Here is a 14,341-nt window from a genome sequence, read left to right as displayed (position 1 = left end):
CCCAGAGATTTTTATGAATTTTGTTAAAATCCTTGTCTTAGCAGGGACATGCAAGGGCAGACATGCACAAAAAGGAGATGGTCTGTGATGGTGGAGGAAATGCTGACCAGTTTAGAGTATGTGAAAACCTCACACATATAAGTGATTTTTTTTCCTCTACTATCCTCGAAACACACTGCAGAATTCACACTTGCCTGCCAAGTAGAGAATGGCTGTGCCAAATCTGAGTGAAAAAAGTAAACAGAAGAAAGTTAAAAGGTTCTCTACAAGGCAACAGCCATATTTTCTGTTTTCAAACTTATGTTATCTAAATATTCTTATCCTGTTAGTGTTAAATGTCTGCTGCACAACACCTGTGCACACACAGATACACATCAGTCTGATACCAGATTTTCTGGTGACATCCCCACCAGCTCAAAGGCATTAGAGCTGCCACTGATCACAGCTTATACCAATCAACCACTGGTGAAAAAGAATGTATATTTTCTCTTTTTTTTTCCCCCTGTAAAATGGTTAAAGGACATCCATTTTCCTAACTGAAAACCCATTGTAACTTTCCTGTATATGCTATTTACGCCCAAGAAGGTTTGCGGTGGTGTTCACAGGGGTCCCAGGACAAGGCAAGAGATGAGAATCTGACTCCATGTTTCAGAAGGCTGATATATTATTTTCTTTTATATATATATTATATTAAAAGAAAATAATATATTAAAACTATTCTAAAAGAATAGAAGAAAGGATTTCATCAGAAGGCTTGCAAGCAAAGGAAAAGAATGGAATGATAATAAAATGTGACTGACCAAAAAGTCCAAGCCAGCTGGGCTGTGATTGGCCATTAATTAGAAACAAGCACATGAGACCAATCACAGATGCACCTGTTGCATTCCACAGCAGCAGATAATCAATGTTTACATTTTGTTCCTGAGGCCTCCAGCTTCTCAGGAGAAAAATTCTAGCAAAAGGATTTTTCATGAAAGATCATGGCTACAAAGGCAAAAAAATTAATTCAGGTCTAGATTAGCAGCAGTTTTCCACCTGCCATGGGCATAACAATTACAGATATCTCATTCCTGTTGCTGCTGACAGGCAAGGGGAAAAGCAGGGAGTGTTCTGGTGCAGCACAGGGAAATAAAAGGTCCCAGCTCAGAGCTGAGCTGTGTGGAGCTGCCCGGGAAGAACAACAGCACACAGAAACAGGCAGGGGCTCCAGGGGGAGGTGATGGGTTGTGAGAGACAAAGTTTAAAATTGTCACAATTTCAAATTTTGAAAATTTAAAAAGGTTTATTAAACCTTAACAAAAATACAACAAAGGGGACTACACAAGGAAAAAGCTGCAGTGCTGCTCGTGCATACACATAGCTAGTTCATCTTAAAGAAGGATGCTCAGTCTTTTACACCCCTGGGGGTTGCATCAGCCAGCCCTGGCCCCTCCCAAAGTCTGCCAGTCAATTCTTCTTTGCCATTTATTAGTGGAGATTTCTTTCTTGTAACTTGATTGGAGGTCAGGTGTTGCCATGCCGCACTCCCTAAGCATCAATCTTTTCTGTGAAAATGCATATTTTGTGATTGGCTTTTTGCAAATATTAAAATGAATATTATATGTGTTGTGTTAGAAAGTAATGCTGTATTAATTCTCTTAAGTAGTGTGTTAAATATACTTTTAGGTTATAACAAAATGTTAAAATAGAAACTATGCTATGTAGGATACTTTTTTGTTCTGAAGAAAGGACTCGCAGTGAGATAGCACCCACAGGACACCTAAATCTTTCAGAGAAAGAGAATTTATTGCTTCATTATCAGAAGAAATGAACTTCTTCCTGCCTCACTCAGCCATGAAGGCGCGTCAGGATTCAGAGGAAGAAACTGACGATGACCAGACAGAATCCTGTGTTTGAATGGAATTTATGCATCATGTATGAGATGCATGAATATTCAATAGGCTATTGTTTTTAAGGGTTAATACTCTGTTAACGTGTGTCCTTTTTTGGGTTTGTGCTGCCCAGAAAAAGGTATCCGGACGTCCCTAACTCTTTGTTTCTGTTGTCTCATATTGTCCTATTCCAAATTGTCCAAACTATTATTACTCTAATTGTATCGCTATTTTTATAACCATTTTATTAGTATTAAACTTTAAAAATTTTAAAAACAAGTGATTGGCGTTTTTCACATTTTCCATTCCCAACTGTCCCATGCAAGGCACACGTGTGCAGCCTTCTTTTTACCTGTCCCAGACAACTCAGGCTGTCTGATGACAACAAGACGGGGGGAAAACAGAACTGCGGGGAGAACAGAGGACATCTAAACTACAACAACATAACTATACATCACTAAAAGTTTTCTTAATATTCATTCAATAGATTTTTTTTTTTAAATTGAGAGAGCCAATCATCTCATTATCCATCCATAACAGGGTTCTGGGGTGTTCTGTGCTAGGGATGGGATGCCACAGCACGGATGCTGCTCCCGGGCTGCGGGCACCGCTCGGGGCAGCAGCGGCCGCTTTGGGTGGGGCTCGCTGCAGGTGGAGCCTGCAGAGCAAGGGAGGATGAGGAGGGTATGAAAAATGCGTATTTTATGATTGGCTTTTCGCAAATATTAAAATGAATATTATATGTGTTGTGTTAGAAAGTGAAGCTGTATTAATTCTCTTAAGTAGTGTGTTAAATATAGTTTTAGGTTATAGCAAAATGTTAAAATATAAACTATGCTATGTAGGATACTTTTTTATTTCTAAAGAAAGGACTCGCACTGAGATAGCAGCCACAGGACACCTAAATCTTTCAGAGAAAGAGAATTTATTGCTCCATTATGAGGAGAAATGAGCTTCTTCCTGTCTTGCTCAGGTAGAACGACGCCGTCAGGATTTAGAGGAAGAAGCTGACACTGATCAGAGAGAATCCTGTGTTTGAATGGAATTTATGCACCATGTATGAGGTGTATGAATATGCAACAGGCTGTTGCTTTTGAGGGTTAGTCCTTTGTTAAGTGTGTCCTTTTTCGGGCTTATTTTGCCCAGCAAAAGGTGCCCAGACGTCAGTAACTCTGTTTCTATTGTCTCATATTGTCCTAACCCTCATTGTCCAAATTATTATTATTTTAATTATATTGCTATTTTCATAACCATTTTATTATCATACATTATGTAAAAATTCCATTCAAACACAGGATTCTGTCTGGTCAGTGTCAGCTTCTCCCTCTTAATCCTGACGGCGTCTTCAAGACTGAGCGAGGCCGGAAGAAGTTTGTTTCTTCTGATAAGAGGGCAATGAATTATCTTTCTCTGAAAGATTCAGGTGTCCTGGGGCTGCTATCTCGGTGCGAGTAACCTCATTCCTTTATTAAAAAAATATCCCAGATACATAGGTCCTATTTTAACTACAAATTTACCTTTTAACTACAAAACCACAGTTACCGTACTATTAAAATGTTAATACAGCACTACTAATCAATACAACAAAACACATAGAGTAAGCATCTGGGAAGAGCCATGTGCTCTTCACAATTCTGTAATTCCGAGATGAAGGAGAGCGTATCCCCGGCCAGGCGGCTCCGGCGTTGCCATGGCAGCGTCGGCGCGGCGGGCTGGCCGCGCCTGCGCGCTCCCGCCACGCGGGCCGCTCCTCAGCGGGGCGGGCGTGACGCGCGTAGCGGACCCCGCAGCGATTGGGGGGAGCGGGCGTGACGCCAGGCGCGGACAGCGCAGCGATTGGGCGCCTCTGCTGGCGGGCCGGCGCGCGCGCGGCGTACTTGGCGGGAGGCCGCGGCGGCAGCAGCAGCTGTACCGGCACAAGATGGCGGTGGAGCCGCCGCGGGAGGCCGTGTGGCCCGAGGGCGCGGGGGCCGAGGCGGGCTTCGTGCGCGCCGTGCTCTCGCTGCCCGAGAAGCCCGACACCACCGTGCGCTTCTTCGAGCGCGGCGACTACTACACGGCGCACGGCGCGGACGCGCGGCTGGCCGCCCGCGACCTCTTCCGCACCCGCGCCGTCATCCGGCAGCTGGCGGGGGCACCGGGTGGGTGCGGGCGTGCGGGGAGCCCCGGCAGTGGGCTCTGAGGGACGGACGGACGGACGGACAGCGGCAGGGGGCCCGCCTGCACCAGGCCTGGCTGCGGCCGGCCTCGGGGGCCGGGGGAGCGGAGGGAGGGGGCGGTGGTGGTGGTGGCCCCTGGGTGCTCCGGTAGTGCCTGGAACCCCCTGGCAGCCCCGGGAGCCCTGGCGGGCGGTGCCCCTTGCCAAGGCCGAGGCCTGCAGGTGTCCCAAGCTCGGGTCATGGTGGCATTGCGGGGGTGGCGTGGGCTCAGGCCGGGGCGGTGCTGCCGGTCCCTTCCCGCCCTCCCGGCCCGCATGGATGCGGGAGGGGAGATGCTGAGAGGTGGCCATGTCCGCTCTGCTTAATTGAGGCCGGGAATCACTGAGTGAAATTCTTTACTTTCACGTGTTTCTGTGTGCTTCATGAGATTTCCTTTTCCGTCCGCCCCATGCTGCTTTTTGTTTATCGCTTGGTGTAAGGCAGTTGCAGGTGTGGGTGTAAGAGCATCAAGATAAATTATCTTTTCGGAAGGTACAAACCTTAGTATTGGCCCTAATCTCGAGGAACACAGTGTTGTGTTATTGAGTTACTGTGTTATATGTGTTATGGCTCAGATTTTGCAAAATAAACCTCTTTTAATGAATCAAAAAAATTTTTTGCATGAACAACAGCATTAAAACGTGACATTCTCCTATGCTTTTTCCTTTTTATTGTGTCTGATGAGGTCACAGATAAGAAAAACCTACATTTAAATACCCCAGCTTTCCCCAAAGCTTGGTGTGTCTTCCAGACTGGAAGCGTGCATCAGTGTTATTGTTGTATTCAGTTTAGAAGTTATTTTGCAGTTATTTTACATTTTTTTGTAATCATGTGATTACCAACTCAAATTTTAAACTCTGTAAAGCCTTATCTACTGTATGCAACTAAAAGCATAAAACTGCACTTGTTGCTTTCAGGATGATTTCAAAGTACACATGAACTTCAGCTGCTCCCCACCCCTTGCTAGTGTATTGTATTGTTTCAACTGAAAAAATAAGAAAAATTGTGCTTTATCGGGACAGTTCTACACTGGGAAAGGGAATATATGTTAAATGAGGGTTTTTTTACCTGTTTCAAAAAATCTTACTAGATGTTTGAGGAAAGAAAATGAAAAAAATCCTATTTAAAATAAACCCATAAGTTCCTGTGGATGTGGAAGTTTGCTGCTTAACATCTTTGATGGAAAGGGATGAAGAGCCTCAAATGTGATTAAGGCATGCTGCTAAAATAGAGATGTGATACTCCCTTTTACTTGTGCTTATTTGGTGGCTCACCTGACTCCAGTGTGTCTGGATGCCATTCTGAGTTATTTCCACTTCCCAGCCTGGCAGAAAGCTTAATGTATTTGAAATGTATGAAATGTTTGGAGTTTTAATGTATGCCTGCAATCCCCATTTGCTCAGCAGTAGAATTACCTTGTTCTGTGAGTAGGCTGCTGCTGGACTTGGGGAGGTGGAAGTGGTGTTGCTCCTCTGGGCAGCTCCATGGAATTAAATTTGTTCAGCTGCATTGTCTGCTTGCACATACAGGAGCAGAAGCAAGAAATTGGTCAATTAGGCACTTTCTAAGTTGGGTTTTCATGAAAACTGTTAATTTTTTTTTATGATGTGTTGTTTTTACTGGATAAATTATGATGAGAGAGAAGTGTCTTGGCACAAGTGTTGTGTGAGTGTGAATAGGGTGGCAGTCTCTTCTGTCATCAGAAGCTGCTTATTCAGGAAAGACAAGATGTACAGCAGGAGAAACTGTAGCAGACTTCTAATCCTCATTAAATCAAAATGTGTGAAATATTGATTAGTAAACCAAGTCAAGGATATTGTGAGAGGGGAAGAGTGAGAGGAACATATCCCTTTGTATATAGTAACGTGAATATTATACATTATATATTATACTATATTACATAAATATTAGTAAGTGAAATTAGGAATTGAACATTGTTTTTATTTGGAGAGAGAGTATGCTTTCTTCATTAGTATTAACCAGTTCAATGTTGTGGATTTTTGTTCCATGAATTCTACATGTTTTGTTTCTTTGATGTTAAGACATTGTCTTCTGAAGACTGTTCTTGGGGATTTTGATTACAGAAAATAAGAATATTAGCTTTATTACAAATTCGGGTATCATAATTTTCTTTTTGTTTTTTGGCAGGAACTGAGAAGCTTGAGAGTGTTGTGCTTAGTAAAATGAACTTTGAATCCTTTGTGAGGGACCTGCTTCTGGTTCGTCATTACAGAGTTGAAGTTTACAAGAACAAAGCAGGGAGCAAATCTGTCAAGGAAAATGACTGGTATTTAGCTTACAAGGTACAATTTTCAACCTTTCTTTATAGCTGTGGGGTGAAAGAAAAAAGCCCCTTGGCTTTTTCCTGCTTGGAGTTTTGGGATTTTGAGGGACTGATGATGAAAAGTCACGCCTGATTGTTATATATTGGTTATATAGCTGTTATGCGTATCACTGTATTTCCTACTGCTCTAAGGCTGAAAGAGCCTGCCTTAGGTTGGGAAATAAAGGAAACCTAAAGTGCTTTCCTCTGTGTTAAATTCAAATGGTTAAAAACCAGAATAGCTGTGTATTTTGTATGAATGGACTGTGCAACTTTGATCAGTTGTTATTTTGAAAGAAAGCAAGTGTGTGTGTACAATTCTTTTAATAAGCATTTATCTTTTTCTCACTAGGGTTCTCCAGGAAATCTTGCCCAGTTTGAGGAAGTTCTCTTTGCCAACAATGACATGTCCACAGCCATTGGGGTTGTGGGGGTGAAGCTGTCTGCTGCTGATGGACAGAGGGTGGTAGGAGTGGGCTATGTCGACACTACACTGAGAAAACTGAGTGTTTGTGAGTTCCCAGATAATGATCAGTTCTCCAACCTTGAAGCTCTACTGGTTCAACTGGGCCCCAAGGAGTGTGTGCTGCCAGGAGGAGACACTGCAGGGGAGATGGGGAAACTCAGACAGGTGAGGGAACCACTGTGGCTAACAGACAGAACCTCTGAAAAGCTCAGCTCTGCTTTTTTAGCCAGGCTCTGATTTGTGGAAAAACCAAAGACCAATATCTTAATTCAAGGAAGTTTTGATTTATGCATGTAAAATTTGATTTATTTGCCCTTTAATCAACAAAAGTTCTAAAATCTTGTCTGTTATTCCTCTCCCTGCAGCCTAGCAGTAAATAAGTATCACTTCAGGGTTTGCTTCTATGTGGTCAACATCTGTCCCTTAAATATTGAAATTAATGGGTAATTGTGTGTGTTTGTGAACAACAGGTCATTCAGAGGGGAGGAATCCTGATTACAGACAGGAAGAAGGCAGATTTCACAACAAAAGATATTGTTCAGGATCTCAACCGCTTGTTGAAATCAAAGAAGGAAGAGCAACTGAACAGTGCAGCACTGCCAGAGATGGAAAAGCAGGTGAGCAGTGTTCAGTGTGCCTCTCTTTAAAAAGGGGAGTGGTGTGTGCACCTGGTGTGAGCTGATCTCCTCTGCATTCTTGCTGAAGCATTCAGCAGTTCTGCTCAGCTTGGGTCTGTGTCTGAGCTGGATACTAGGGCTCCTGGAGGAAATGGAAAAAAACATTCACTTATGGCTTTAAAGGAGAAACTAATAGGTAAGCAAATAGGCTGCAGAAGAGGTGTCTCCTGTTCATAGTCTCTCTAGCCTAAGGACTGAAATACAATACTCTGGTTATTTTGCATGACAGGAAAATTGGTATTTGAAAACAGAGTAATGTTTATGATAATATTTTTGTGTTGTCTTACGGCTTAAGTATATGATTTAGTGCCTGCATGTTTGTTCTCAGCTGCAAACAAGAGGCAATTTGTTGAGATGAACAAGTTTGAAAATGGCCCTCACTGCTGATGCTCACTGCAGGTGTAAGGTTCACAATTATCCTCCCTTAATGTGTCATTTCATAACAGATTAGAGTTGTTTGAAGTGTGTTGCAGCTGAACAAGCCAGTCGTGCTGCTGCCTCTCCTTTGTGCTGGCACTCAGCAGTGCTGTGCAGTGAGTCAGAGCAGATGCTTGTTCTGGCTGAAAACTAACCCTGAAACCATGTCCTGAGATGATCCAGCATATCTCACTGATCTGTGCAGTATAACTTGTTTGTGTTCCTGAGCTGGAAGCATCCTGATAACAGCTTTGGGAAGCTGGCAAGGTGTGCAACTTCACATTTTGTTGATCAGATTATGCAGATGGCTCATGTGTTGTTCTTGCACCTGCCTAGAAAGACGTAGAGTGCCCCTATGGAAATGAAGTCTTGTCAAACAGGATGAGTCTCTCATAGCCCTGCCAGAGTTGGCATGGCTCAGAGTCCTCCCCAGCTGTAATTTTCTAGGAGCATTTATCAAATCCTCTTGGATTCATGGGTGTTTCTAACTAGAATGTGTTTTTTTAAACCAACTTCAGGTTGCTGTTTCGTCTTTGTCAGCTGTTATCAAGTTTTTGGAGTTGCTGTCAGATGAGTCTAATTTTGGACAGTTTGAGCTGACTACCTTTGATCTAAGTCAATATATGATTCTAGACAATGCAGCTGTTCAAGCCCTCAACCTTTTCCAGGTAAGAAATACCTACTTGAGTTAGTAACTGGTTTACAAAATACTTAATTGCTTTGCTGCTTGATAATGAGCCTGACTGCCCAACTGCAGTTTCCCAGATTCTGTTTAATGTCAGCTTCTACATTTTAGCTTTGCTCTCAGTTACTCTCCTGCAACGTGTGTTTTAAACATTTGGATACTCTTACCACCTTTTTAATTTTGTTTCTTGTTGGTTTATTTTAAATGTAGAAGGGGAGAGAGGATCATCAAGGCGGCCACAATAGTGCTGTTCTTGGGAAAAGAATGCAAACCTCAGTTAGATGGTGTTACTGGAATGTGTAACACATGACAGGAGCAGTGCCAGTGGTGTCAGAAAGGGAGGGCTGGCAGTGAACAGGACAGCACTTGTGAACAGTCTGAAAGCACCATGTCATGTTAACTGTCATGTTTTGATGTCAGTTTTACCTGTTTTACACACATTTTCTACAAATCCAGACAGATTGACAGACTCCTTCATACCTCCTGCCAAGTCTGCTTTTCTGCTTTGCCCATTTCTGCAGTTAGAGGAAAGCATGGACTCAAAAGTGGTGTCAGCTTTTCACCTCTGTTTCCATGTTAGTAAGCTCTGCTTAATGATCTTTGCTTGGACCCAATTTGCTTGCATTTCAGGTTTATAGTAAGATATCACAGATTATGGCCCCTGTTTACTTTGGAGGAATTTCTGAAGAAAAACAGAGCATACATTCAGCATCTGAGCTGGGTTAGCCCCTGAAGAGAGGTGTTCTGAATTTTTCTTTTTTTTTTTTTAATTTCCTGCTGCTGTGTGCCTCTCTAGGGAATGAAGCAAAAATTACATTTCTTCTCAAGCTTTGTGGAGGGTGTTCTAGGAAGTTCTGTTTTAGCTACATTCCTTCACAAGTCCTTGCAGGTGTTATATGTTTTGTGATAGGAGATATGCTGCTGTGTCTTCAGGGGCTGTTGTGAGCCTTGGAACAAAGTTTTTTCCATGGAGCAGGAAGCTGCCTGCATGGTAGGATGTGTGTGTGGAGGTTTTTGGACAGAAGTAAAGCAAAGTAAAATTATTTTGTAGTTTGAGTTGCTCTGTGAGGTGTGTAGGTAAAGATGTTATGGAGCTGCAGATGCAGTTGGTGGTATGGAATGTAACCCTAAAGACTGGATGTGCTGAAGTAGATCATTTGTGTATAATACATGTATGTGTTCTGTGACAATTTGTTACACTCAGAAGTTTTTAGTATGTCATACTACCCAGAACACTGAGAATATACCCATACACTTTAGATATTAGGTATTCCAGGGGCTGAATGTGTCAGTATTGCTTCTCATGGCATTCATTTCCTGTTTTTGTGACTCCAGTTCTGCATACAGGAGCATCCAGACCTGCTCCTGGTTGAATGCTTGCCTGCTGTTTTAATTGCAGCTTTTCTCTTTTAGAGGGGGTTGGGATTTTAATTTCAAAGTCAAGAGTTGAAACGAACTTGTTTGTTCTATATTAACCAAAATTTTTGCTTCGTAGCTGTTTGTGCGAAAACCAAATCAAACCACAACAAAAATTCTCAAAAGGCTGTCTGGAGTCCAGCTAATATTAAACCTGAATTATGGATAATGAACTGTAATTTGAACAGAGCTAAGTTTAGAGGTGTTCATAGCACTGCAGAGATGATCTGGGAAAGCTTGAGAGAATTCAAGTATCTGTTCTTCCCCACTGCCTGATTCTGTTGTTTCCTTCCCCCCCCAGCAACCCCAAAGTTCTCAAACCAAACCCCTTGAACTCAAATCTTATTTCTTGCTGCTTTTTTGTGATGGACAGGACCCCTAATTTTTGACCTTAAGAAGAGCAAAGTAGCATATATGTAGATGTATTTCCACTTTTGCTACTCAAAGTGCAAACTGCCTCATGACTAGGTACACTTTTAACTTTGCTGTTCAGTCAGGATTGGCTCCAAAATAGACAAACCTTCTCTTTCCTTCCCATGATCCAGGGACCAGAGTGTAAGTACTTTAGTGCTGTTTCATTTACCATTTTTGTGGGGATGCTGAGTTTAATGGAAAAAAAAAACATGTTCTGTTCCTAAATAGCTGTGTGTCATTCACTGGGTGTCAATAAACTTCAGTAACTATTTTTGTTTTCCTTTTATCCTTTATTTTTTTCTTTCATTCTTTCCAGAGTTCTGTGGAAAATGCAAATTCTGCACAGTCTCTAGCTGGTTTGCTGAATAAATGCAGAACCCCCCAAGGACAAAGACTGGTTAATCAGTGGATCAAACAACCACTTATGGACAAGACCAGAATTGAAGAAAGGTAACGATATTATGTCTTTAATAGACTTAAACACTTTAGTAACTATTTTATATAAGGCCCTTTCTTTTAAAACACAGAATGCCACAACCAAGAAACAGTAGTGGTTGGATTCTTTTGTGTGCTACCCTGTAATGCATTGCACTTAGAGCTGAATATATTTTTCTTTGAGATGCAAATTGACAGGTTACTGTTAAATTAAATGCTTTCTACAATTATACCTTTTAAAGAGGAGGTGCAATATGTTTAGATAATGTGAATGATGCTGTGCTACAGGATAAGGCAGTGCAGCAGCCACTTACTGACTTTGTTCCTATGCAAATGCTCAGTCTGTATAATAATATTTTGATGTCACTTCAAGTTTACCAGTTAAAAAAAAAAAAAATCAACAAAACACCCAAAGAATTAAGCAGTTGTGATGTGTTCCTGTTCCCAGAAGAAAGCTATTTTTGGTTACAGTAGGTCACTCTAATCATGCCTAGATACTGTGGGGGCTTTTTCTTTCCTGCCTTTTGATCTTGACCTCTGTCACAGTGTGGCTGCCCTGCCAGTAGATAACAGTATCAGTTGATAAGAAGAAGCCTTAAGAGAATCTGGTAAATCTCTGCTGAGAATGCACAGATGATTCTCTACCCCTCAGAGAGGAAAACTGCAAAGGCTGTGTTCCTGCTGTGTGTGTTTGTCTTGAGGATGTTCACCATGCAAATACAAGTTACACATTTTTTATACTCCTATATATACTGTCTTTTAATGATCTAAACCCAAATTTCATGCAACTCTAGCAATCAGCACTACAAAATGTGTATTAAAGTGTATCTTGACAAAGCAGAAGAGGCTGAAAAGTTGAATTTAACTTTGATAGATCCTCTAAGGCTCATATTTCAGATAAGGCATCGCAGATATGTCTGTATATGCTCTTGGGCACAGATCCCTGCTACCAAAAAAAGAAATCTTGGCTTGGATGTGCTGATATTTAAATAAGTTATGCAAAGAGTAGTTGTTTAAGTCCAGCTGGCACTAAGCACTCAGCTGCCTGCTCACCTCCCTGGTGGAATGGGGAGGAGAGGCAAAACCCAAAACACAGCACTGCACTGGCTACTGAGAAAAAATAAACTCTGTGCCAGTCAAAATCAGGATGATAGTTTTCTCTCTAGATTTCTGGAGACTGAATTATTCTGCTTTTTTTCAAAAGTTTTTTTACTCTACCTTTCCTCATCTTATGCAGAATGTTGTGTAGTAACTTGGTCAGGGCCCACTTAGAAATATTGTTAATGTGACACTGAAATAGTCGTTCCCAGGTTTATTGAATGCTGTATCTTACTTCTTCATGTCTTACAAAAGCTTTCATTGTTGGTTCTTGACTAAGTACCCAAGGTCATCTGTGTCTGTCAGTTTTGGATCTTAATATCTGAACCAAATTTAATTTTATGATTGTGTTGTTTTTAAAATTTTGAGGGTTAGAACTCCTGTCTTGTAATTTTCTTATGTCAAAGTAAACATTAGAAATCTTAACTTTTGTGTGACACGTTTGCTTATTACTGTACATCAGAAATCTTCCAGGTTTGGAAGAGACAGTGTTTTCTTTATAAAACCGGGTGGAGTTGTAGGCAGAAATTGTAACTTGGCCTGTTTTGTAGAGTTACTGTCTGATGTTACTGTGGCTGATGTTGGCTGCAGGTAGGAAGAGGTGTATTTAAAGGAGGAGAAATTAAATAAAGTTAAGCCCTTAGTGAAGCTGTAAAGGTCATTATATTCAAGTGCTATGAATTTGAGAGAAGTCCACTGATAACCTCCTGTACCTTGCCCAGCTACAGAGACCTTGGCTGCAATTTGTTAAAAGTGCTTTGCTTTAACCTCTGCTAATGGGCACTGAAATGCCATAGAGACCCTTTTCACTTTATTCTGCTGCATTCTGTCTGAATGCATCTTGCTTTCAAGTACTACTTGGATGAGCTCAATTCTCTGAGATAAAAGCAATGTAATTTACTTGTAAGCTTCATCCTCCCAAACTTTATGCTTTTCAGAGGGTGTAGGACTGTTCTTTTTTTAATCCCAAGGAACAACTATGATAAGAGAAGCTGTTAGTGAGATGTACTGACAGATTTAAATATCTTTTAAAAGATATGCAGTTGCCAAGTTGTTTTCTGAAGACTTTACAGTATATTGTGGTTGCTTTAAGGATTGCAAGCCACAGTTTAGAGCATAAGGTGGCTTGAGAGGGAAATACCTGGACTGTTGTTCCTTTACATCTCCTTTGTCATCAAGGGGAGCTCCTGATTGTTTCTCAGCTTGGGGTGTGCCATGTTGAAGGACCCCATTTAACACTAATCAGAGCAAAAGTCCTCAAACCAAGCAGAACTGCCCAAGCTGGACTGATTTTCAGTGTCTATTTTGAAGGAAGCCTCCTATTTTGCTTATACAGGAGGTGTTTGACTTAACTGTTGTCCCAGTAGTGAAAAATTGGTGTCTGAAAGTTTTACTTTTTCTTTTTTTTCCCACAAGTTGAGATTGTTGTAACCCTCTGCTAAGGCCTGCAGGTGGTGCAAGTCATCTTTTGGAGATAAAGGAATCCACTTGTTTCAGTAGTTTGTAATCTGCAGTGTGCTGTTAACCTCTATGGAGAAATGGAACACAGAGTTGAATCAGCAGTCCATGTTAACTATTGATACAGTAACAGCACAAATTAAAGTACATGGTGCACATGCTTCAGATAAAATGATGTTTACTGACAGGAGCAGCTCCTGATGAGAGCAGAGAAAACAGAGACTCCTGGTAGCTGCCTGTCTTGTAAGCCTTGGGGTTCTGCCAGTATCCAGCTGGTTTTCCTTGATTAAAAAAATAATTATCACTATAAGTATACACAATTCAGCCCTACTTCTCCTGTGTGGTGTGTTCAGAAGGCAAGTACATGAGGTTCTTGCTCCTTGTCTCACAGTCAGCATATTTGAAATTAAAATGTAGTCGCAGAGGCAACATGTGCAAATACAAGTATTAATTGCATAACCAAATTGACTGCAATACAGCTTCAGTATGTCATGTTTATTCTCCAGGTTCTGGAGAGTCTGAGGAATGTGGCACAGTGTAAAATAGAGCTTGTCCTGTTATGTCCTGAGAAGAGAGTTCGTGCTGAATATATTTAATTTTTTTTCTGTATTTGGGATAAACTCTATCTGACATTTATACACACCATAAATCAAAGATTCCAGCTCACCTTTTTAATGCTTTATGTATACTGTGGGTGAACCTCTTATGTGCCTGTGTCCCATGGAGAAGGTGCAGGGGTCTCAGAGGAGTTGAAGGCTGTACTCAAACATCACTTGCTCTGATCCAAGCCTATTTTGAGCTTTCCTCCTGTGTTTCTAAATATCATGCTGCATGGAGGCCACAGTGTAGAAACAAACCCTGTCTCTGGCAGAGTCAGCAAGTA

The 14,341-nt window shown here is 41.5% G+C and overlaps 1 protein-coding gene across 1 annotated transcript in view; it reads left to right on the top strand.

The window, feature by feature from the left end:
- The first annotated feature begins 3,714 nt into the window (after positions 1–3,714).
- The window catches only part of MSH2 (mutS homolog 2), a 48,404-nt gene continuing 37,777 nt past the window's right edge, over positions 3,715–14,341 (top strand). The window contains exons 1-6 of the mRNA XM_005491468.4: positions 3,715–4,012; positions 6,218–6,372; positions 6,745–7,023; positions 7,329–7,475; positions 8,471–8,620; positions 10,784–10,917. Of these exons, the coding sequence (XP_005491525.2) occupies positions 3,793–4,012; positions 6,218–6,372; positions 6,745–7,023; positions 7,329–7,475; positions 8,471–8,620; positions 10,784–10,917 (1,085 nt within the window). The 5' untranslated portion in view covers positions 3,715–3,792. The remainder of the gene's footprint in view (positions 4,013–6,217; positions 6,373–6,744; positions 7,024–7,328; positions 7,476–8,470; positions 8,621–10,783; positions 10,918–14,341) is intronic.

Source organism: Zonotrichia albicollis, chromosome 3, assembly GCF_047830755.1.
Source record: "Zonotrichia albicollis isolate bZonAlb1 chromosome 3, bZonAlb1.hap1, whole genome shotgun sequence".
NCBI lineage: Eukaryota > Metazoa > Chordata > Aves > Passeriformes > Passerellidae > Zonotrichia > Zonotrichia albicollis.
Note: the sequence above shows the minus strand (reverse complement) of the source record. Positions and strands in the feature narration are given on the sequence as shown.